Source organism: Capricornis sumatraensis, chromosome 3 (genome assembly GCF_032405125.1).
Source record: "Capricornis sumatraensis isolate serow.1 chromosome 3, serow.2, whole genome shotgun sequence".
Classification (NCBI taxonomy): domain Eukaryota; kingdom Metazoa; phylum Chordata; class Mammalia; order Artiodactyla; family Bovidae; genus Capricornis; species Capricornis sumatraensis.
Genome location: NC_091071.1, coordinates 78,721,497 through 78,746,415, shown reverse-complemented (window position 1 = coordinate 78,746,415; position 24,919 = coordinate 78,721,497). Strand labels below are relative to the sequence as shown.

Below are 24,919 nucleotides of genomic sequence, written 5' to 3'. Positions count from 1 at the left end.
GAGAAGATGACAACATCAGAGGTAGCATATAAGTCAAATGCTTTTCTATCATAGGCCTGATCCTATGCTAGTTTTAAAAATCAATCCAACTGTTGGGTTTGTGACCAATTACCTGTGTCTAGTTCTGGGTTACCTTGGTAAATTTCTCTACTACCAGACTCTAACTGGTTGGCCCTGAGAAAATTTACTTAAAAAGAAAAAATTAAATCATACTAAAGATAATCAGTCTAGTAACACTAGAAAACTGGGCTATATGCCTTATAGATGGTGCCAATATATAATTTCCCTGGAAGATAAAGATTCTACAGGACAGACTAAGTCAGATGACCTGAAGATAAACTGGGCTACATCTAATGGAAGTTCTTAACATAAGTCTTATTTGTGACTTTACTAATACTGCTGGCTGTGTTATTTGTATTTCCCCTGTCTTACAAAATTGCTGTTTCTTACACTGTCAAGTGTGTGTATGAGGCCTCTAATAGAATAATATATAGTCCCATATGAGATCGATGATGGTAACAGTGTAACTCTAGATATGGCAAGAAGCAACAAGAGGGAATATTTTCCTGGACCAAGAAGCTAATGACAGGTGGTCCAGAAAATTTTGGATACTGTTTTATGGCCTAATCCAGTAACAGCACATTGAGTGGCTTGTCAACAAAATCTTTGCCAAACCTGAGAATGGACATTCTCAGCACCATGGGATAAAATGGTCATGAAGTGCCCCCCCTCATAATCATGGTCAAGTTTATGAGCAAAAAGGGGCTCTGCCAACTGAAGACTGACACTCTCCATCTGCATCTACAAAGATTAAATCATGGCCGCTGCAACTGCTGACTTTCAACTCCCCTGAAAGGAGTTCAGGGTGAAAATCAGCAATGAGGCACTCTGTGCTCTGGGAAAACTGGCAGAACAGGCCGTCAGATAGATCTTTTCAGGAGAAAATTTTATGAGTCCCAATTCTTGCATCTTATATCTAGAGGAACACTGATGTCATTAACAGTGAAAATCTGCTTTGGCTATTAAGAAATAGTTTTTGTTTCCAGGGACCAGAGATGACCATCCTGGTAGGTCTCTTGTTTGGCCCTTGTCTATCTCACCTCTGAGAGGGGCCAACTAAATTGCTGCAACTACAAGGGTAAAAGCTGGTCTCAGATGTGGAAAACCCCAACTTAGATCAGGTAGAGAGACTTCTGCTCGGCTAGGCAGGCCCACGCCCATGCACAGCAGGAAGAAGTTACAGAAGAAAGAGACCTCCGCCCCAATTCCCAAAAAGTATCTTGAGTATGAAGTCTCTCAGGGGGACTATGTGCTGTGTTAGGGGAAGAACGTTGTTTTTATGTGAATCACTCAGGGGTAATCAGGGAGTCCCTGGCCAAGCTCACTCTTGGCCCCTGTATCCTAAATAGACTTATCACATTTGTTAAGGAGCGCATCAATACAGTCCAGGTACTAGTACTTAGGCAGCAATATCAGGCCCTGCCCCAAAATGCTGAGGAAGATTCCTCAGTATAACAAAAGACAGGGGAGAATGTTGGGACCTAACAAACGCCATGATAGGCTTCAGGGACTAAGGTAGGACTCATGGGAAAGGCTGAGTCATTGCCCAGTGAGGTCATCCCCACGGATGCCAGGACTTGTCTAATCAGCATACTCCCCGTAACCTGGTTTGAGTTTATCAGGACGTAAAAGACATCCCCCTGCAGCCAATAGCCAATTAGTAAATACCAGGAAACCCCTGCAGCCAATAAAGATTAGCCAATTAGTAAACACTAGGAAACTCCTGCAGCCAATCAGCCCTTGCCAACTCTCTGTTCTAAAACCTATAAATACTGCTGCAAATCTGGGCTCCTTGCTCCACTCCACTGCGTTGGATGTGGCGGGAGCCCTAGCTCAAGCTAGAAATAAAACCCCTTCACGCTTTTGCATTGATGTGGATGTCTTATTCTCTCAGTTTTGGGGACTCGGATTCTGGGCATAACAATAACATATATAGACACATGAACATTGTACCTATTTTGTAAGTATTGAATGAAATGATAAAAGTTTTGTAAGCAATACAAAAATTGGTATCTAGCAGGAATATGAGAATAGTAAGAAAGTGGAAATTCATTTAAAAAGAGAAGCTGACCTTTATTTTGCAGTCATGCAATTACTTTCCCCAGATTCAAATGGCTAAAAGTTATCAAGATTATTTTATGCAAATCAGATTGTGTTCTCTTTTGAGAACAAATGAGAATTACACATTTATGGTGATTTCCATTAAAACAAAGACTTAGAAATTTGAAACTAGTCTTGCTTTAAAATTTCTCTCACTGAAGGTTGAAATGAGCCAAACTCAGAAATACAATCTGTTATTCTTTAAAGTATTTCATTATTAGACACAAGGTTAAAAAAAAAACAACAAAACCCCCAAAACTTCAAAACGAAACTAAATTCACAGTTTCATTATTACAATGCTTGTCCTGTCCTGAGCTCCTGAATGGACTCTGATTTTCCTCATTGCCTTATTTTCACCTGTACGTAGGCCATTGAGCTGGCAGCCAAACTAATTCCAAAGCAGTCAGTCTCCTGACTTGTCACCAAAGCTGTCCAAGGACAATCACAGGCTTGAGTGCAGAAGTCCCTTTTCATCCTTAGATTCCATCAACTTCAACCCCACAACGTTTCATAGTAAATCAAAAGGTAACAGAGAACCGCAGGAAGAGTCTCAGGGCAATTATACACTTGTATATCTCCGTCGAGAGTAAAAATGGTCATCTTTGAGCTGTGAACTATTTTTGAACCAATATCACGAATACAGGATGGAGGAGATCTGCCTTGATAGCAGCTGAAAATGGAAAGAGCCTCCAAATTTCAGGGCCCTCATACGTGGCAACAGTGTGATGTAGCTGTTAAAAAAGCTAGCATGATAGTCACCCTCTGCTTCGAACTGGAGTTATATCCGGAACTCATCTCCAGTTCAGGATGTTAAAAAAAAAAAACAAAAAAAACAGGCCTTCTTATTTGGGAGGGAGAGTGTACTAAAAATCTTCAGTTTCCTTCCAATTTTAAGCTTCTGTGTTTTTATAAGGGTGATTGGTGAAGACAGGATTAATTCGTCTTATATAACTAATCTGCTTGATGCCAGCTTCTTGCTGCAAATAATAATTAACTTTCATATGATCAGGTTTGACAAAGAATAGGTTGATCAATATAATCATAAGCTATGCACTAAGCTATATGTCACTGCTCCCCTTGCTGGTGTGGGGAAGCTGTCTTGCTTCCTCTGGTGTCACAAGAGTCCAGGATTTCTTAAGACAACAGCATGTGGGAGACAGTACCTTGGTCGGTGCGGCCATCATGAAGGGTGGAAATGGGGAGGCCTGGGCCTGTGCACAGGATGAAACAAAAGCATGGCTTAGTTTTAAAATAACATTTAGCTTTCAATAAGAATTGCTGGTTGTATTTATGATTACTGTCAAGCTCAATTACTTCTTTTACTTATGCAACTTTTTTTTTCTCCCATAAAGAAGTAAACATCCCCTTTTAAGTTGCATTCAAACAATACATGAGACCAGAGCCCAGTCAAAGAATAGACATAAGAGAAGTATATATTTCCAAGAGTGATCCTAAATAGTCAGTATCTAATTACACAAATGGGCCCCAGAAGCTGCAGTGATAAATGGCCTTCTGGGAAGGTAGGCTATATGGGCCAGCTTTAGCTGTGTCTTTAACTTGACCAATACTCAGATTATATTTTCAATTTTGCTTTTTGGTTCAATGTTCAGTTTAGTTTGGTAGGTAGAACTCAGCAACTTCTTTTTCTTTCACTTAATTGCTATGAAAGTTAGTCACACAGTTGTATCCGACTCTTTGCAATTCCATGGACTGCAGCCTGTCCAGCTTCTCTGTCCATGGGATTCTCCAGGCAAGAGTACTGGAGTGGGTTGCCATTTCCTTCTCCAGGGGATCTTCCTGACCTGGGGATTGAACCCGGGTCTCCTGCATTGCAGGCAGATTCTTTACCAACTGAGCCACTAGGAAAGCCCCCTTAATTGCTATAGGCAGAAATATATCTATACAGAAAATATTTCCTGTTCAATATGCTGTGACAGGACACATTCCCTATGAAACAGAACTAGAAGGAGGTCTGTTTTGTGCACCAAAAGTTCGTCTGGGGTGCTGTATTAGGATCCCAGCTGTGGGGGAAGAGAAAAAAAAGGTGGGGTACTGAGGGAAAGCGGGTCGAGGTGCAGTCACAACAGAGACCTCAGCCAACCTCACTGGGAGCTCTGGAGCTGGCTGGCCTTCAGAGTTGTCTTGAATGGAGCCAACTAGTTCGCCTTTTATCTCCCAGAATGGAGTGATTCTTGATTTTGTCCTGAGAGAAGAGTGATCTCTGGCTTGGGTGCAGGGGGCCCAGCTGTAAGCTTTTAGCCACCAGCTCTCTCAGCAGCTGGAGAAATGAGGACTCAGTCCTGAAGGTAGGAGATCTGAGTGGCAAACCAGTGTCCACCATATATTTCGACATGGAATTCAGGTTCTCTGTACAGAAATTGGCCTTTTTTTTTTTTTTTTAAATCTTAATTCCCCAATCAGGGATCTAACTTTTGCTCTCCAGCAGTGCAGTGGAAGCATAGAGTCCCAGTCACTGGACTGCCAGGGAAGTCCAAAAATTGGTCATTTTAACAATACCTGTAAATATTTAAAAAACTATTACTTACTAGAACTATAGAATAAATAACACCTGGAAATATGTTTGTAAAGTTATTAGAAACCCTGGATGTGAGTAGTTCCTTCTTCTGCCTTGTTCCTGACATCTTTCGGCCTTCAGAGAAGATGCTTTTGACTTGCTTCTCAGTGTGCTATAAGTGTTAAAGTGGCAGGCCCCATGGGCGAAGCCAGAGGCTGTCTGGTTATACCCATATTTGTATGAGTAATTGTGATTCTGGGGTCTTAGTCCCATTTTCCAGTTAACCTTTATAGGCAATAAAGCTGATATTTTGATTTCCTGCCTGACTCCTCAATCTGACCTGAGAGTGAGGAGAAAGGATATCATTTAATAGGCTCCCTCAAAAACCAGCAATGCTTACTGTGTGGAATCTCAATTTGATAGAATTTGATTTCAGAGATTTTCATTTTGACTAGATTTTCTTCAACATTATTAAAATGTACAAATACATACTGTTATTTTTGTTAGCATGTAAGGCAATGAGACATGAATCTGAATTTCTAAACTTTAGTCAAACAGTACCCACCTTATGGGATGTTTGTAGGTGTGCAGTTCCAATAGGGATAACTAGCTTATATCTTTTGTCCAAACTATGAGACAAACTAATGACTGACTGCCCTTGAACAAGTGGCCTGAGGGTGTGGTCCTAGTGGCAGGAGTGTTCTTTGCACTGCTTTTGTTCCATCAGCATCATCAATATGATTTACCTACTTCAATCCTATTATCTGGGATTTACTCACCATCTCTCTCAGAGAGTTTGAAGTTACATAATGAAGCTTTACTCTTAGTCCTAAAGGGGAAGATTTCAAGGTTTTTCCTATGATGGTGCAGTGACTCATTTTACTGGAGCTTCAAAAACACCAGACGATGTGATGCTTCCCACACAGTATATTTTTTGCTAAATGGGAAATTACCATACTGCCGAGGAAGAGTGAGTGTGGAAAAGTCAGGCGATTCAAGTTCCAGAAAGGAGTCTTTCACCAACTTTTGATGAGAGATTAGTATTTGATTTTTTACTCTTCAGGGGGTACTTAGGCTCAAGCAGATCTTAGGAAGACACTAAGAAGTGGTAAAGTGCTTTCAGAAAGCATTAAAGTACTGTACAAATGCGGAATACATAAAATATAAATGCGTTTGTATGAGTAGGGTCACTGATGTCTTTATCAGTAAATATATCAGCATAAAGGGCTTCCCTGGTGGCTCAGAAATAAAGAATCTGTCTGTCAATGCAGGAGATGCAGGTTTGATCCCTGGGTCGGGAAGATCACACGGAGAAGAAATTGGCAACCCACTGTAGTATTCTTGTCTGGGAAAACCCATGGACAGAGGAGCCTGGTGTGGTAGTCCATGGGTTGCATAGAGATAGATACAACTTAGCAACTGAACAACAGCAACAACAAATATCAGCGTAAAAATGAGGCTTGGGGTACGCTTTGCAAAAAGCAGCAATGTTTCAATCTCCCCTAGTTACCTATGTTCATTCCACAAACATTCTACGTCTATCATGCACTAACCATTCTTTTCTGGCCTTATGAATATAAAGATGAAAGGAAAGTTTATTCTGCCTCCAGGAGAGAAAATAGACAACCAGATGATTCAGGACAGTTATTTCAATGATACCCTGTGCCTGGCATGTAAGCTTCAATATATGCTGCACGAATACGTAGCTTGAGATGAAAAATGTTGCACAGAAATTGAGAGGGACATTTAACGTATGCCTTGAAATGCTGTAACCACAATTACCAAGTATGGTCATGAACAACAATCTTTTGACTTTACAGAGATGCCAAAGACCAAACCTTTTGTGAAAGTGTTGTATTAAAGTGGTATCTTGTGCCATCTTGAAGGAAGCATTTGAATTAAAATGCTTACTCATTTTCACATAGTCAAAGAGCTGGGGTGAGGTTCTGGGCCCAGATGATTGGACTGAAGAAGTGGCATGTCAGGGTAACCTTTCTTTTGGCAAGTAAAGGGAACCTCAGGGTCCTCTACACTGAGCAGGGATTGAAATCGGTCAGAGATTCTGTTTATATTCTGAGCTGCCCACCAAATACCAGTGTCTGGTGTCACACCAGAAACAAGAATGGGATATGTTTTTTAATAACTCCCTTTTGTTTTCTGTCCACCCTCAACTCACAAGGAAACTCAGGGATTAATAGTGGTGGGGGAAGGGGTGTCAGAACAGAGAATGGAGGGGTAGCTATGTTTCAGATCAGTTTTCCAAACTCCCCATAATGACTAGGAAGGACCTAACATATTTCAATGATTTACTGGTTGCCTAACCCAACTTTGCTATGCGTTCAAGATACAGATGAAAGGTTATGCATAAAAAAAAATTATCTGGATAGAAATTATTTGTTAAATGGACATATAACCAAAACAACCAGGAAACATCTAGTATATTTTGTGAGCTTTTTTTTTTAATCCTTGGATGAATTACTTATTATGTTTCTCAAATTTAGAAAGGATATACTAGGTGACAAAAGCTTATTTTCCATACCCATGGAAGCTACAGTTCAAAGAATTGCTGGCCTCCAAGACAAACAGCTCATATTTCTTTCCCTGGCTATAGGAGACTGTCATTTCTCCAAGCAAATGGGGCTGAAATCCAGGAACCATTTTATCAGAGGATGCTTCTTTTTATGATATTGCTCTCACAATACAATGTCATGGTGCTGTGGTACATGGTGGGTACAAGGTTGGGATTTATAGCCAAGGAACTCTTACTCCCATCTGGCTCTGATGCTTACCAGCAGTGTGGACCTTTTACAAAAGGTCTGTTTCCTCAACTGCAAAAAATGGAGATAATAATGCCTTCCTATCCTCCTTACATTTTTTTCCCGTAAGCATTAGATAAGATAAGGCAGATAAGGTCCTCACATATAACAGGTGCTCAATAACCTGTAGCTAAGGATTGATCAGATAATGATGACAAGGACAAGGAAAGAGGCAGAGAAGGGTAGAGCCTGTGTTAGGTCCGTTACCTACCATAGCAGACGAGTGCGTAGTACTTGGCATAGTCGCTGAAACTTGCTGTGTAATATTGGCACCTTTTTTTCCTTAGATGGCAAGTAATGCACTTCTTACTTGGAGAATGGCTTCCAATGCTAATTCTGGAGGGAAATGAAAATAAAACTAAAAGCTGGAATTTTGAGATTGTATTTATCAAAATGTACTACTCCGTGCAAAATGACTGATTTACATATTAACATCAAGCTCACTATTTTTCTGTTGCCAATATCATTTAAAGTAAAGGGAGAACCACAGTATTTTGATTTATCTGATCTTCAATCCATCTTCGCCTGAATAGGCACAGACGTTGACGGAGAAGCCCTTGACGGTTTTCTGGCGGTGGGAGAAATATCTAGCACCTCAAACGGGAGCGAGGTAGCCACTTCTTATAGCTATCAATCTCTTACTTTACAAAGTGGTTGAGAATGCATAGTTCTTTCATATCCCATGTACCATCTCTCTCCCATCTGCTCAAAGCAAGTCATGTTAAAAGAAATCACACATTATATGAATAAATACAATGCCTGGTATACAGACTAACTTAATGAATGTGTATTACATGAATTTTCTCAATTACCTCCACTCATTAGTGTGCTCCCATGGCAAAACAGACAAAGATTTGGGCAGTTTTACCAAAAAAGCGATCTCTTGTCTTTATCATATATCTAGAAGGGGAAATTAGTAATAAGCCACAAACATGATTCTCAATAGATCTCATGCCTTTCATTTTATTTGGCAGGAAATCTGGGTTCATGGAAGCTCTTCTTAGAAATGCTCCCCCCAAATGGCCCTACACAAGCCAACCTGTACCCACCACACTGGCCCAACTCTGAGTAACTGGCTTTAACATACAACTTCCCAGACCTTACCCCAAATCCTCAGAGTCTCATCTGGGGAGGACCAGGTGGTTTTATGCCAGGATGCAGCCAGAGGCAGAGTCCTGATGTGGCTGGTAAGTGTACCTGCAGCCACTGCAGTGTTCCTTCTGCTGCTGCCCCTGACATTGCCTTGAGCATGGTAGAGGGTGATCAGAGTCATTGCTATCAGAGGGGGATTCTTCTCAACATATGAAAAGCTATGGTCCAGAAGGGAACAGAGGAATGCAGCAGAAGGAAGAATTCATTTTCTCACTACAGTTAGTAGCATTCACATTTATATTTTGGTGTGATCTTGGAAAACATTAGGTAGGCAGTTAGCAATAAAGGGTCAAGTTCAGAATGCCCAGGTATAAATCCTGGCCCAACAACATCACTGACTGCATAGAGTTGTTGTTGTGATTAAATGAAATTACATATATAAAGCAGATAAAAATGTGCAAGGCCTATAGCAGACCACCAACCCATGGAAGCTATTGTTTTCACTTCCATATCCAGAAGGGACTGTTAAGGGCACCATTGCACCATTTCAATCACCAAGGGGGCCATAAACTAAAACACTAATATATGAACAGAGATGACTTCCTTCTAATCATAATCGTCTCAAAGCAAGTCATGTTAAAGAAATCACACATTACAGGAATAAACACAATGCATGGTATACAGTAGTAACTTGATGTGTGTTACATGAATTTTCTCAATTGCCTCTAAATTTAGTTGAAATGTTTAAGGCCATGTTTATATCAGCATTAAAATTTCTTAATTTTTCTTTTTGAAAACATTTGGTTAGCTAGTATGTTAGAGGGCATATATTTTATAGTGATGTAGTATACACATTCTCTGAATATTTTAATTCATAAATTAATTTTATTACATTTCAGCTTTTAAAAAATATTTTATACATTTTGAGGACTCTGATAGATTTTTATTCAAATTTCAATATATGAAAATATTAGAATGACTTGACATAATTTACCTATAGATATTTCTTCTTCCAGGGTAACCTTCAAATTCATTGCTAGAATAAAACCTGAAAATATATTCAGAAGTTATCAGATAATTATTGATGGCTAAATGGTGATAGAAATGTTAATATACTACTAATATAGTAAATAGTATAGTCCAACTTTAATGGAATGAAGCAATTAACTGGCACTTATGTATGCAAATTGCTGCTGTTCATACTTCTGAATTTTATGTACATACTCTGACTTATACATATATAAAATATATTTACACAAATATATTTATAAATTATAGGAGAAACATTAAATTATGTTGAGTATTCTTTTTTGGTTAAGCTAGGATGTTTGATTAATATCACCTCTTTCCTTTCCATAATTAACAGTTTACTGATTTCTTTGTGCTAAACTATTTAATTTTGTCTATGATTTTGAACATGTTTAGAATTTATTTTACAGAAGCACTGACAGTAGATCACTTTTTTATAAATCAGGAAACTCATCTACCCAAGGATTCCACACAAAGGGGCATGCTAATTTACCCAGAAGCAAAACAAGTCACAAGAGAGCATGCTTATTACTTAAGTATCTCGGTCCCAGTTCTAACCTGTCTTAACAAAGTGGGAAATCCAATTTAATGGGCATGATTTTCTCCTCTGTGAGTTCATCTGAATATAACAAAATAACTGACATTTAATTTTTAGGAAGAGCACAATAAAGTGTTAAAATTTTTAGGTTTGGTTTCTTATTTTTAATTCTCAGAACTTTTCATTCACCCAAGTACTTGTATATCCTCACTGAAATAACGACTTTGTTATTCCCAGTAAAAGGCACCAGTGTGTGTGTTCATTGTGTCTGAATCCTTGGGACCCCATGGACTGTAGCCGCCAGGCTCTCTGTCCATGGGATTTTCTAGGTGAGAATACCGACGTGGGTTGCCACCTCCCCTTCCAGGGGATTTTCCCAGCCCGTGGATAGAACTTGTGTCTTCTGCATTAGCAGGTAGATTCTTTACCACTGAGTCACCTGGGAAAACCCCCAGTAAAAGGAAAAGGCAACAGAATACACCTGATTCCTACTATTAACTTCACCTTCTAAACCAGCATCCTGCTAAATGTCTTTACTGACTTCATAGGATTCCAAACATCACTATACTTGCTCTTCCCACATCATCTCAAACTACCTGTGAATAAACTACTCAGATTTTTCCAAACTGCCTCCTACAGGTTTTTGTTACGTCAAAGTTTTCACAACTGTCTCTGTCTCTAACACTTAGAGCCCACATTCCCTCTTTCCCTTCCCTTTTCCCTCACAGCCACTGACTTACCTTTTCAGCCTCTGTCTCTCCTCACTGTCTGTCTACCCTTCCGCTCATTCATTTAACTATGTGCCAGGCACTATCCCATGTTCCAAAGATTTAAAAAATAGAGACATAATTTTCTCTTGGAGTCTGCATTTCATTGCCACTATTCTAGTTCAGGCTTCTGTCCCCTCAGGCCTAGATTATGACCATACCAGGGTCTTCTTGCCTTCAGTTTTCCCCTACCTCCTAAATATATTATTCCTGAAATCTCCCATTAGGTTTTATCTTGTTGCTCATCTTACATGGGCAGTTTTAATGGCTGCTTCATGTAATGGCTAAACTCCTTTGCTGACAGTTTAAAGAATTCCATGGATTGGCAACAAGTTTCTAAAAAAATTTTATCCAGTGAAGCTGGACTAATCTTCCTCTTTTGTTCTTAGAATTCAAGCTAATGGCAGGGAAGTTACAAGAGAGTGCCCTAGATATGGATTTTATTAGAAGTAAAGGGGGGGAAAAACTACACATTCTTGATTAGAGATGTTTGATCAAAAATGCTTGTTTTAAGATGGTCTATTTAGACAGTACACAGGATGGACTGAAAGGAAAGACCTAGAAGAAAGAAGCCCCATGATGAGGTTAATAATAAGAATCTTAGATTTAATATATTTTAGGTTTCAATCCTAGTTCTACCACTAACTAGGTAGCCTTGCCCAAGTTAATTAAATTTCCAAGTATCAGCTTTCTCATCTGTAAAACTGGGATAATCATTTCTACTTTATATTATGTGGTACACAGCAATCACTTAATAAATAATAGCTATTACAGATAATCTCAAACTTATACAACAATGAATCACTGCAAGAATGTTTCTTATCAAGGGGCTGCCCTCATGGACTTCTGAATCTAGCTTATTGCTTCAAGTGCTAGAGGGAAAATTTGTCTTTAGGACCAGTTATTATTCTAAAACTTTTATACTTTTAATGTAATTATATACCAACTATCAGAAGAGAAATAACCACCTACTAAATGTTCTTTCCAAAAAAGGAAATTGTGTTGACTAATTACTAAAGAATGTGTAATTTTAATGAAACCACAGCTGTCTGAACTACACTTTAGAATAAGTAATGAAAATGCTCTTAACTGAAAGTGGTGGTGCTGTAGATTTCATCCGTCCATCAGTGCCAATTAAAACCTGAATGGTGCATCAAGCTTCATGCAATACTTACAGTGAATCCTGTGTTACTCTGAATATATTTATGGCCTCCCACTTGCCACTTGTAATTTGAATAGCATTTTCCTATAAAAAGACAAACATTATGTTGTGTGAAGCTGAGCGTTATTTGAGCAACCTCAAGTGAATGATCTTTCAGGAGATAAATCTTGGAAGGAACATACCACAGTGTCTTTGATATAGTGAATATGTTTGTAGCCATCCTTGTCGCTAAATATTTTGTAGTATGAAATGGTATCATGGCTGAACACTGGTGTTGAAACAAAGAACTGGAAGAAATGAACAGAGGTTATATTCAGGAGACAAACCAAACTAAAATGATTGATTTTTTTTTAAGCCATGTGTAGTTACAATTATCGGGACCAGAAAGTCTTGCCTCCCCTACCTTCCAGCACTCACACCCTAGATGCCTTCCTTTCAAATGGACAGCTCTTCTCGTGCTTCTAACAGGCACTTATACATTCCAAATACTGCTTAATTGCTACTACATATCCTTGGGTTTATATTGCTTAGTTTGAATTTCTGTATTCTGAGATTACGTGGTTTGACCAAGTTAAATAAAATTCACAAATGAATGTTAATGTTTAACCAAGTCAAACTTCAAAATGTTATATTTGACCAAAATGTGACTCTTCTGAATGCCGATAGCCTCTTGTAATTCTTGATTTGTTTGATGTCAAGCACCTAATACTGACGATGCGATAAAGACATTTTAAAGATTAAAATATCACGAACTGCTAGTCACCGCTTTTAATGGCAGAAAGGGACTTCTGGACTTGAGAGAAAAATGCAACCAATGACAAGACAACGAAAGGTGTACTCCTTGAGCTTAGGGAACAGACCAAACCTCACTGTTCACCTCTGACCTCTTCCCAGGGCCCATGCTCACCACCTGCAGGGAACTGCATAAGAACCTACGGAGTTTCTGCCACAGGTCTAGTGTGTCCTGAACAGAGCAAGCTACAACTCAGCATCCTGAAAGGTACAGATAATTAAAGTCCTGTAAATGTCCTGACATCAGATTTTAGCTAGTAGTTTCTCTCATTAGAAAAAGAGATTCATTGTACATTTGCTGGTTTCCTTTTTTATCCTGGTCATTGAGTGGAGGAAGGATAGTAACGTGGTGAAGGGGCTCCATGAGGAAAGAGCTATTCTACGTCATCAGTTCAGTTCAGTTCAGTCGTTCAGTCGCTCAGTCGTGTCCGACTCTTTGCGACCCCATGAATTGCAGCAGTAGATATTCCCACAAGTTATTCCAAACTAGATTTCTTAGCACAAGTGCTTCCACATGACAGTGTTAAAACATTCAGATCCTTTATAATTGTCTAAGCAACAACAATCAAAAGACTACAGGTATCTTTCAGCTACAAACACCTAATTTGCTGACACTCATCTTGCTGGGACACACTTTACAGCAAAGTGAGAACAAGGGAAGTAGTTGTAGGTATTTTTAATGATGATCCTATATGTAATTTGACATAATGTTTTTTAATACAAGTCATGATTATGATTGAATGATATTAAAATGTAACTTTTTGATATGGTATCTGTGGGGTCTAACTGCTGCTAAGTCACTTCAGTCGTGTCTGACTCTGTGCAACCACATAGACGGCAGCCCACCAGGCTCCCCCATCCCTGGGATTCTCCAGGCAAGAACACTGGAGTGGGTTGCCATTTCCTTCTCCAATGAAATGCATGAAAGTGAAAAGTGAAAGTGAAGTCACTCAGTCGTGTCTGACTCTTAGCCACCGCATGGACTGCAGCCCACCAGGCTCCTCCATCCATGGGATTTTCCAGGCAAGAGTACTGGAGTGGGGTGCCATTGCCTTCTCCAGTGGGGTCTAACTAGTGTCCCCCAAATTCTTTTCCACCTAACCCAGAAGATAACTGTTATGGATTGAATGTTTCTGTTCCCCCAAATTCATATATTGAAACTCAACCCCTATTAAGATAGTATTTGGTATCAAGAGGTGGGGGCCTTGGGAGGTAATTAGGATTCGATGAGGTCATAAGGGTACAGCTCCCACGAATGGGATTAGCCCATTTACGAGAATTACCGGAGAGTGTCCTCCCCCTGCTCTGCTCTCCGCCATGGAGGATACAACAAGAAGTTGACAGAAGAGTGCTCTCACCAGAACCTGACTATGCTGGCATCCTCACCTCAGACTTCCAGCCTCCGGAACCGTGAGAAATGACTTTCTGTTGTTTATAAGCCACTCAGTGTAGGATACATTGTTATAACAGCTCAAACAGAGTAGGATAATGACCTATTTGAAAATAGCATCTTCACAGGTGTAATCAAGGTTAAGAACTGAGATGTGATCGCAGTGGATCCAAGTTGGCCCTAGAGCCAATGATTGGCGTCCTCATAAGCAGAGATGAGGGTGCAAAGAGACCCAGGGGAGTAGGTCATGTGAAGATGAAAGCAGGGGTTGGGGCTGGTGGAGTTCCAGCCAAGAAAGTCCAAGGATTGCCAGGAGACCAGAAGCTGGAAGAAGTGAGAAAGGATTCTTCCCTGGAGACATCTCAGTATGGCCCCACCAACCCCTTGACTTTGGACTTCTAGCCTCCAGAATGATGAAAGAATGAATTTTTGTTGTTTTAAGCCAAGTTTGTGGTAGTTTTTCACAGATACCCTAGGAAACTAATATGGTGTCCTTATCTCTTTGGCATAAAAATGATGTTTTTAATAAAATAAAAAATGGAATAATGAGAAACTTCTGTCTCCTTACATGAGACACTAATCATAAGACCAGTTCTGGTAGGATTCTGGGTATTGACTCAGTGAAATTGAAAGCCAGGAGGCCCCTGAATAGGAAATTCTGATTTGCAATTTTGTGGAAGGAATTTCATTAGTAGTGGCCTGAAAAATCATTCTTTCATTTTAGAACGAGGCTTCACCCTCTCAGCCAAGTGATTCCTACTAGTAAACACTTTACAGTGTCTCCCTCTCCCCATCAAGATGAAAGATGAAAATTGGCTCCACATTTTCTCAACCACTGTAATGGAACTGGGGTCACAAATACTATAAGGTACCTTAGTGAAAAAAATACTCACTTTACATCTGCAGAGAGTTAAGGAACTCTAAAAACGGCTTAGTTCCAGATTAAAATAGAAAATTTCATTTTCATTGAAAACAGAAAATAAGAGGGCAGAACATTATGTTTCAAGATAGTAGAATCAGGCAAACAGGAAGAATATTTTTGTTAGGCAAAGACTGTTATCTTCTCCCCTTTAATTGCACACATCCAAGACAGATGCTTTAGATGAACAGGTAACTTGGGTGAGGTAAAGAGAGTGTAAAATATTTCCGCATTCACTCTGCCAGAGTGAGATCCATAATGCATCCTGAGTTAAGTGCTCTGGCAGCAAGTCACGCCTGGGCCCTAGATAACCACATGTCACTAGGTGGTCCTCAGTTTAACAAGACATCCCCACAGCTCCCTTTATCATGCTTAGATGTGCTGATAAACTCCTCATCTCTACTTACAAAGTCATTTAAAATATTTTTCTTGGAAGGTAAGATGATTTAACACCAGTTAATTTTTTGCCACAGATGGTAAATAACCTGCTTATGGAGGGCTGATGCCTAAACTGAGTCCACATTTAGTCAAAGGCACAGACTTTCAAACATCAAGTAGAGCATCCATTTATCTAAGCCATAGGATTTCACCAACCACTCAAATGTGATGCGGTGTATGGCTTCATTATTTTTAAATGATTTAAATGTGGCTTTGCATCCTAAGCATTATGTGTTTAGTATTTGTTCTTCACATTTTAGTGGTTAAACACTATTAATAGAGTCTTTGATTAAATCTTCCTTTTTTGTCTGCTCTCCACAGGACAAAAAAAAAAAAAAATTATTTGAAGTGAATTTGTTGTTATTTTTCTGATAAAATACCAAAGAAGAAATTAGAGTATTTCCCCCAAATTAAAACACAATATTTCATGCGGAAGAAAAGGAAGTGACAAAGTTCTCAAGGAAGTATTTGCTAGTTCTCTGCCTGAATTAATAGGTAAACTGCCATTTAGTCTCTTTTCTAGTTCATAGGTGATCTCTGAAGGGCTTTTTCATTTTAAACCTCTTTGACAAATACTAAAGGAAAAACTGATCTAAAATTGCTCTTTAAATTTATATTAATATGACTAGCCTATACACTTTATCTAAAACCCTCATAAATATTATTTGAACAGATGTCTGAAAAACAAATATTTCTAGGTTACTTCTGGGTAATTTTATTAAGCCACTGGTTTGATTGTGGGTCAAAGGAAGCTATGCAGCACATTATGACATATGAGATATGACTATATAAAGTCATGACTCCGAAAGGCTTGTCAGGACTTATAAAATCTAATGAATGGCCCCCTTGAAAATAGCTGCCTTGGGGAAGTGTGGACTTACTCTTGAAAACCGTCACTTCAAAAAAATTTCCAAAATTCTTCTAATATTCAGAAAGTTAATGACTATTGGATACATTTGGAGAGATTGAGATTAGCACACAGGAAAACTAATTTTTCCCAATAGAATTCTAAAACTATAGATTTTATAATGATCTAGTGTAAAATCATATTTTGCAGATATATATTTCATTTATTCACTAGATTTATTTTGGCATGATTTTTGATTTAATGTAGAGACCTCATTCTCCCTCAAAGGGCATGTATGTGCTTCCACTGAGGGTATTTAAAACAATGTTCAAAAACTTTAGAAGGCAATTCATTCATTCATTCAACTATTGTTTGCTGGGATTACAAGACTGGTGCTATACAGACTAGAAAAATTTATAAGATACAACTGTCCTCAACTTGCTTATAAACAGATTTCAAAAGATGTATTTTAAAGTAGTTCAGAGTGTTCCAAATGGTGCCAGTATTTTCAGAATAAATGTGTATGGATTCCTAAGATCACGTCTTTGATAAGATTGCTGGTATCATGGTTTATCTATTTGTAAAATCACATCATTCATATTACTTTATAGAAACTCTAGCTATATCATTATCCTGGAGAATACAACTAAAGATATTTTCAAGTATTCTTTCTTCTCTCATTCTTTACAGGAAATCTCTATGACAGTGAATTCATAAATTAAATTTTTCCCTTTTCTCAAGTTTTCAAATGCTGATTTAGGAATTATCTTTCTGGAAGGCAAGCTTCTGGTTGACCTAGAACCCAAAAAATTTAGAAAATCCTGTTATTTCACTGACTTCTCTTTTTTCCTGTTACTTATACAATGTTAAAGAGTGAAATAAAATAGGATTTTTTTTTTCTTTTTTTTTCCTGAATTACACACTTATCCTTGTTACCTTGTTAGGTGGTGCTAGTGGTAAAGAACCTGCCTGCCAGTGCAGAAGACATAAGAGATGCTGATTTTATCCCTGGGTTGGAAGGATCCAATGGCACCCCACTCCAGTACTCTCGCCTGGAGAATCCCACGGACGGAGAAGCCTGGTAGGCTACAGTCCATGGGGTCGCAAAGAGTCGGACACGACTGAGAGACTTCGCTTTGCTTCGCTTCGCTTTTGGAAGGATCCCCTGGAGGAGGGTAGGGCAACCCACTCCAGTATTCTTGCTTGGAAAATTCCATGGGCAGAGGAGCCTGGTGGGCTACAGTCCATAGGGTCAAAAAGAGCTGGACATAACTAAAGTGACTTAGCCTGCACCCATGTACATTTACTTGCATAAAAAAATAAAGTAATAACTATTCTCTAGTTAGGGGCTTCCCTGGTGGCACAGACAGTAAGAATCTGCCTGCAATATGGGAGACTGGGGTTCAATCCCTGGGTCTGGAGGATCCTCTGGAGAAGGAAATGACTATCCACTCCAGTACTCTTGCCTGGAGAATCCCACGGACGGAGAAGCCTGGTAGGCTACAGTCCATGGGGTCGCAAAGAGTCGGACACGACTGAGAGACTTCGCTTTGCTTCGCTTCGCTTTTGGAAGGATCCCCTGGAGGAGGTTAGGGCAACCCACTCCAGTATTCTTGCTTGGAAAATTCCATGGGCAGAGGAGCCTGGTGGGCTACAGTCCATAGGGTCAAAAAGAGTTGGACATAACTAAAGTGACTTAGCCTGCACCCATGTACATTTACTTGCATAAAAAAATAAAGTAATAACTATTCTCTAGTTAGGGGCTTCCCTGGTGGCACAGACAGTAAGAATCTGCCTGCAATATGGGAGACTGGGGTTCAATCCCTGGGTCTGGAGGATCCTCTGGAGAAGGAAATGACTATCCACTCCAGTATTCTTGCCTGGAGAAGACCATGGACAGAGGAGCCTGGGGGCTACAGTTCATGGGGTTGCAATGAGTCAGATAAGACTGACCCCACAAAATTCTCTTAATGAAAAAAACTGAAGTACCTTTAACTGAAGATAGAAAGTAAATATATGTAAGCTAAAATTGCTGGATCTAGGAAAGTATACAAAAAATAATTTTCAATACCTGAAGATGTTTACTTCACTCTCCATCTTAATTTACATTTTTACAAGACTTAACATCTCAGAATTTACTTCTGAATTCTTTATTGTCCCTTGTCTTGGGTTAATGTGTTGAATTAGATAAGAGTTTCTTTTTTCTTTGCATGTGTCCAAATCTCAGAAGTAGCTTTTCTTTTTTTTACCCAAATGTTAGTTGAATTCAACCACATATTTGTGATAAATGGTAATATTCATACAATATTCATTTATTATTTGTCTTATTTTGTATTCTTTGTATAAGATATAAGATACAATTGATGTTTTCCTAAAACATGATTTAGTTTTGCACAAAATCTTTATAAATCACTGAATAAATCTATCTAAAATAATCCAGATATATATGATTACAAACTGTAACAAAACACACACTTCCCTAACTGATACCACTTTACTTAAAAACTAGAATAAATATGAGTATGTATGAGATTAATCTACTCATTTATTTATATAAAATATAATGAGAGGTAGGGTTGTCTCTAAACCAAAGATAGCAAATGTAATTATTTTCCCTCGATTCAAATGGCTAAAAGTTATCACGATTATTTTAAGTAAATCAGGGATTGTGTTCCCTTTTGAAAAATAATATTTATTACATTTTTAAAGAAGCAATATTAGCTATAGATATCAGTTGGCTGAAAAAGTTAAGAACAGAACATGAGGTATATGATTCATTCTCAGTAGAATTCTAGATATATGGACATTAAAATTGTCTGGCACAAAATTGCTGAAGGGATCACTACCTTTGTGTTTTTTACCTTGTTATTTTTCTATAAAATCAAGTAGTGTCAGTTTGGATACATTTCAAATAGTCCTTTAATAGCTCAGAATTTCATTAAAAGATAAGGAAAAGATAGCAATCATACTCCACCAGCCCATCCAGTTCTGCTTTCTTCTATATGTTCCTGGGTCTAAGAGGAAAAAGGAAAAAAAAAAAAAAACATCAAATGAAACATAGTATTAAGAGGACAGTTTTTCCTAAATATAATCTGGACATCTGAACAAGTTAAGCTGGCTGGTCAGAGTGTACTACTGTTAGTCAACCAACTACATACTTGAGTTGAAGATGACTAGATTCAAAATCTTATACAACATCACTGTTGCATACATAAGGATGATCTGCAAATCATTCATAACTCTGGCTAAATTTTCCATAAGTCAGTGACTGGAATTATGACAATATCCATGGAGACCTACCACAAACCAAACTGTTGTCATGTAGGTAAAAAGGCATTTCCCAGTGGAATTTAGGTTAAATTTTTTTTTCCTTTCCTCAATCTTACAAAGTAGCTAGAAATCTTAAAATTTGCACTGAATCTTATTTTTGGTATATACTTGAGGATAGTACAACAAATCCTTTATTGAACAAATACTTAATAAGCCTAAAAATGAGTAGAATTTTATAAACAGTTAAATGAAAAATATTCTAGATGAAATAAATAGCATAGAGATGAAGCTAGCTTAGAAAACCACAAGTGGCTCAGTATAGCTGAGTGGGGCCTGACTGTGGGAAAGAATTAGAAGATAAGGGAGAATGTAGGGGCATCAGCAAAATCATGGAGGAAATTTTATGCCACAATTAGGAAGTTTGGATTTCTTCACTGGATAATAAATCCTTTGAAAGTTTTCAAAATCACAATTTGAAAAATATAATTGTGAACATGATACAGAGAATAGATAAGAAGTGGGTAACATAGTGGGAGGCTTCCCTGGTGGCTCAGCAGTAAAAAATCTGCCTCCAATGCAGGAGATGTAGATTTGATCCCTGGGTTGGGAAGATCCCCTAGAGAAGGAAATGGCAACCTGCTCCAGTATTCTTGCCTGGAGAATCCCATGGACAGATGAGCCTGGAGGGTTACAGTCTTTGGGGTCACAAAAAAAGTCAGCCATGACTTAGCAACTAAATAACGACATTGTAATGTTTGGAAAAAAGATGCTGAAGACCCAAATCTAGACAGTGGTAGTGAGGGTGGAGTAGAGCTGTATAAAAGTTCAAATCCTCAGAATGAATTTGTGGGGCAATTTTCTCGTATTAGATAAAAATCACCTAGGAGAGTAACAGGGTGTTGGAACAGAGACTTAAGATAATTAGCCATCATTTACCTTCTGGTTTTGCTAGAACTTCAGGTAGGCTACATTTCCCAGGCCCCCATCCACTTGGATGTGGTCATGTGTAAGTTCTAACCCATAGCTTTCAAGCAAAAGTAACTGGTACTACTTCTAAGTCTAACCTATAAAACCCTTTCATACATATCCTCCGTTCTTTTTTCACTCCCTTGCTGGATGTTGATGACCAGCTTTGAATAACCTTGGAATATCCTTAGAAGTTACTGGATGAAGACAGAAATGTTATCAACCCGGGTTCCTGAATGACTCTGTGGAGCAGAGCACCTTTCCTCACCCTCACTGTTTCCAACTTACCTGGACTCACTATTAGATGGTTACATGAATGTGCAAACCTATTGTATTAACCTGCTGAACTTTTGGAAGGGTTAAATGCATTAACTTGGAGAATAATAAGATTTCTAGAAAAGTCAGAAGAGGAAGGGCTGGAAAGAAACAGTAAACTAGAAAGAGAACCATGAGAGAGTGTATTGTCATAAGAAGCAAAGGAATAATAAATTTTAAAAGCATAGTTTGGATTTTCTCTTATAGGGATAGGCCAGTGTTTCAGAAAAAACAAGATAAAACTTGATAGAGTGAAATGTTTTATTCATCATTTCTAGCTATTAAGATAAAATTAATTTTAATTCTCTTGCAGAGAATAATATGATGAAGGATGTTCCTCCCCCAAACTATAAATTTATTAATACAGTTATATTACAATTAATTATTGCCAGTTTCTTTTGTTTCTTTATTTTGGGTATGGCTCCCAACATGAATAAAGTGTTGCCACATCTCTTAACCTTAAACGTTGTTTGTTTTCAAAACTAAACACACACACGCACATATCAGTCATAAGTATGGTTACTGGAAAATTCAACTCTGTTGTTCTTAAATTTGAAAAATACATTCCATGTACTTACCAGACTATTTCAAAACTGCAGTTGTTTTGAAATTTTAAGGTTATTCAAACCTGATATTTTAAACTAAATCACTGATTTTGGTCATAAAACTAAAGTTTATATTCCAGGGAATTCCACATCTCATTGAATGAGCATCTTATATGTTCTGTCAGTTTGGATTAAGTTGTCTCAGATTTGATAAATTAGAAATTCAAATTCCAAAGCAATTATAGTTTTAAATGCCTAGTTTTAAGAGCTAAAAATTTTATCTAAATGACCAATCTTATAAACTAATATAATTAAATCAATAATTCCTAGTATTGAGATTCAATGAAGACATTAACAATATATTCACTCAATTGTTTCTATTTAACTAGAAAAATTAAATTTATTCTATCTTTTCTTTTTGTCTATGATACTGCATTAATGCCAAAAATCTTCCTGCTTTGTATATCAAAACATAAATAAGATAAAAATAAGCTTCTAGCATATTCCATCAAAATTAGTCAAGCTTCTTACAGACACAGTAGTGATTTAAAAATATTTTTAGCCTGAGTAATGTTGACTATTATAGTCCTGATATATTTCCAAACAGATTCATATGACTTTTTTCTTGCAAAACATAATGTCCTAATTTCTAGATGGAATTTAGTGTTTTACTTTGATTGCTCTGTGCTTTTTTCCTTACTTTATAAAATAGGTTTATTCTATATTTGGTTTAATGAAACATTTCTTCATAATTAGATGTCTCATGAAATGTACCCATCAAATTTCCTATTTAAAGAAAACATTTTGTGTTTCTTAGTTTCTAATATGAGTACTTATGAACAGGCCTATTTTGAAGCTTTCCGATTGGAGAAGTAGCTTTCTGACTCATTAATTCAACAGATTATGTTTGGATTTGAGCAATAAAAACAATTAAAACTCAACAATAAATCTGTGCCTAATTTTTTCTCCCTAAAATTAGCACAGTATTGAGCACTCTGCAAAGATAACAGGATAGCAGGATAATTAAATCTGTTTCATATGATTCTCAGTTACCTACTTTTGATTTTCAAATAGAAGTGTTTGGCTTTCCTTTGATAATATTTGTTTACTTTGGAATTCTTATTTTTCAATTTTGACATTAAATAGAACGTTTGCATTTGCAAATGCAAACATCACCGTTTGCATTTTTCTCTAATTCTTTTGATTTTTTTTTATTTTTTATTTATTTTTTAATTTAATTTAATTTTTTATTTTTTTTTTTAATTTTAAAATCTTTAATTCTTACATGTGTTCCCAAACATGAAACCCCCTCCCACCTCCCTTCCCATAACATCTCTGTGGGTCATCCCCATGCACCAGCCCCAAGCATGCTGTATCCTGCGTCAGACATAGACTGGCGATTCAATTCTTACATGATAGTATACATGATAGAATGCCATTCTCCCACTCTAATTCTTTTGAATAGAACACATATACTTCTTTAATGGATCCATCTTATGTTTTCATCATCATTATTTTGCTTTTTTGGACTGATAATTTTATAATCTCAAAAAGGATGGACTTCCATCATAATTCAAAACCAGATGCCTGATTTTCGCAGCATGGCATTGTCATTTAATCTTTTTCTCCATTCACTTTCAATGCTAAAGTCATTCGAGAAAACAAAAGGTATCTTACTTGTTTAATAAAAATAATGAACCTTCAAATAGTGTTTTTTGCAAAGAAATCAGGAGTTGAATGCAGTAATTTTGCTTTATAATATAAAATGTTAGCTATAAATAAGTCCCCACTCTTGTACTTTTATCTTCAGAAATACACCTCTGTGGTTTTAATACAACATACCTTTGGACAGTTCCATGTCTGCCAGTCTTCCCTGAAATCACATATAGACAAGACTGAAACATTTTGGATTCTTTTTAGCCACTGCAAACATATTCGATCATCAGTAACCCACGTGAGCCAACTGAAATAATAATCACTGCAAACAAATCAAAACAGAAAGTCAGAAATATAAATCAATATCATATTCAAATAATTTCTTAATTTGTGTTTTCTAAAGGACATATTTTATTATTCTGAAGCACTTAAGCCACAGGTAAGTAATGCAAAATATTCTTTTAAACACTAAAAAATTTAAATACACCTGCTGAGTTTTAGAGAACATACAAGAGTCCACTGATCTAATAGAATTATTTTATAATTGAGTTTTCTCCCTGGTTGGGATTTTAATATCTTAGGAAAAAAATTAAGACACAAGGCCAAAGTTATTGGCCAACCTAGAGGACAAAAAGCATGAAATTGCCTACTTTTCCATAGCTGAACTCAAGTTTTCACTTTTTAACTAATTAAAAAAGAGCTAAGTGGATAAAAGGCCATCTTTCTTTCCAGGCAGGTTTGTGTTGGAAGCTAAGTTTTAGCTACAGGTCAGGGGTTGAAATTTGGGTTAGTATAATAATCAGAGATAGTGTATGCAAAGTAACTCAAACAGTGCTTGGCACAAAGTGGATGTCGGTGAAAGGAAGCAATGATTACTTGGCTCTGAGGGTGAACGTGTAGGGAACAACAATGTAAATAAACCACAAAATGTTGGACCTTGTTATAAAAGGAATCACAGGGCTACAAGGGATCTCTGGTTCAGAGTCTGGCTTTATCTCCTACTAGTTATACTACCTTGACTAACATATCTGTGCCTCTGTTTCTATATAATATGGGAATAATAACATTACCAGTATGAAAGGTTGCTGTAAAGATTTATAAGAATGCTTAAAATGCTTACAAACTATACATACAACATAGTGAGTATGTTAGATATTGTTACTATATTGTTAGTGTATTACAGATACACAAATGATGCTTTCTTTCATTCCGCTTGACTCTTGAGAAGAATGATGCATAAAAAAATCAGGTATATTTAGTCCAGTTTTCATCAACTAGATTAGGGTGGGGAATAATGGATAATTGAAAAAAAAAGAATTTTTGATTATCCGAGAGTGGATTCACCTTGGCAAAGTCCGGCAGAGGCCTCTGATGAGGTGTTTTTTTCCTATTAATCAATCATCTGGCCCTGGCTGACCTTCCTTCCTAAAGCAGGAGAAGAGGAGTCAAGCCTTGTTCTGAGAGGACGTGGAAAGGAGTAAGGAGGCCAGCCAGGCAGGGCTTATGGACCGCTCCCCATTCTCCATGTCAACCAGAATGACCAGGACTAATCAGACAAGACCTCAGTGGGTACCAAGCTGGTACCTTTCACAGAAATGAAAATGCTTCTGTCCAGCTCTTCCTGCAGTTCATCCACAAACAGATAATGCTACAACCAGATCACTTCAGATAGACTGCATCCTAGTGAAAAACACTAATATTT

General features: G+C 37.6%; 1 protein-coding gene across 2 annotated transcripts in view; it reads right to left on the bottom strand.

Moving 5' to 3' along the window:
- The window catches only part of FAP (fibroblast activation protein alpha), an 81,310-nt gene that overhangs the window by 24,796 nt on the left and 31,595 nt on the right, over nt 1-24,919 (bottom strand). For both annotated transcript variants that reach the window (XM_068967387.1, XM_068967389.1), the window contains 7 exons: nt 23,404-23,539; nt 19,435-19,479; nt 12,262-12,366; nt 12,093-12,163; nt 9,578-9,631; nt 7,703-7,827; nt 3,324-3,371 (listed from right to left, as the gene is read on the bottom strand). In XM_068967387.1, coding sequence (XP_068823488.1) covers nt 3,324-3,371; nt 7,703-7,827; nt 9,578-9,631; nt 12,093-12,163; nt 12,262-12,366; nt 19,435-19,479; nt 23,404-23,539 — 584 coding nt within the window. The remainder of the gene's footprint in view (nt 1-3,323; nt 3,372-7,702; nt 7,828-9,577; nt 9,632-12,092; nt 12,164-12,261; nt 12,367-19,434; nt 19,480-23,403; nt 23,540-24,919) is intronic.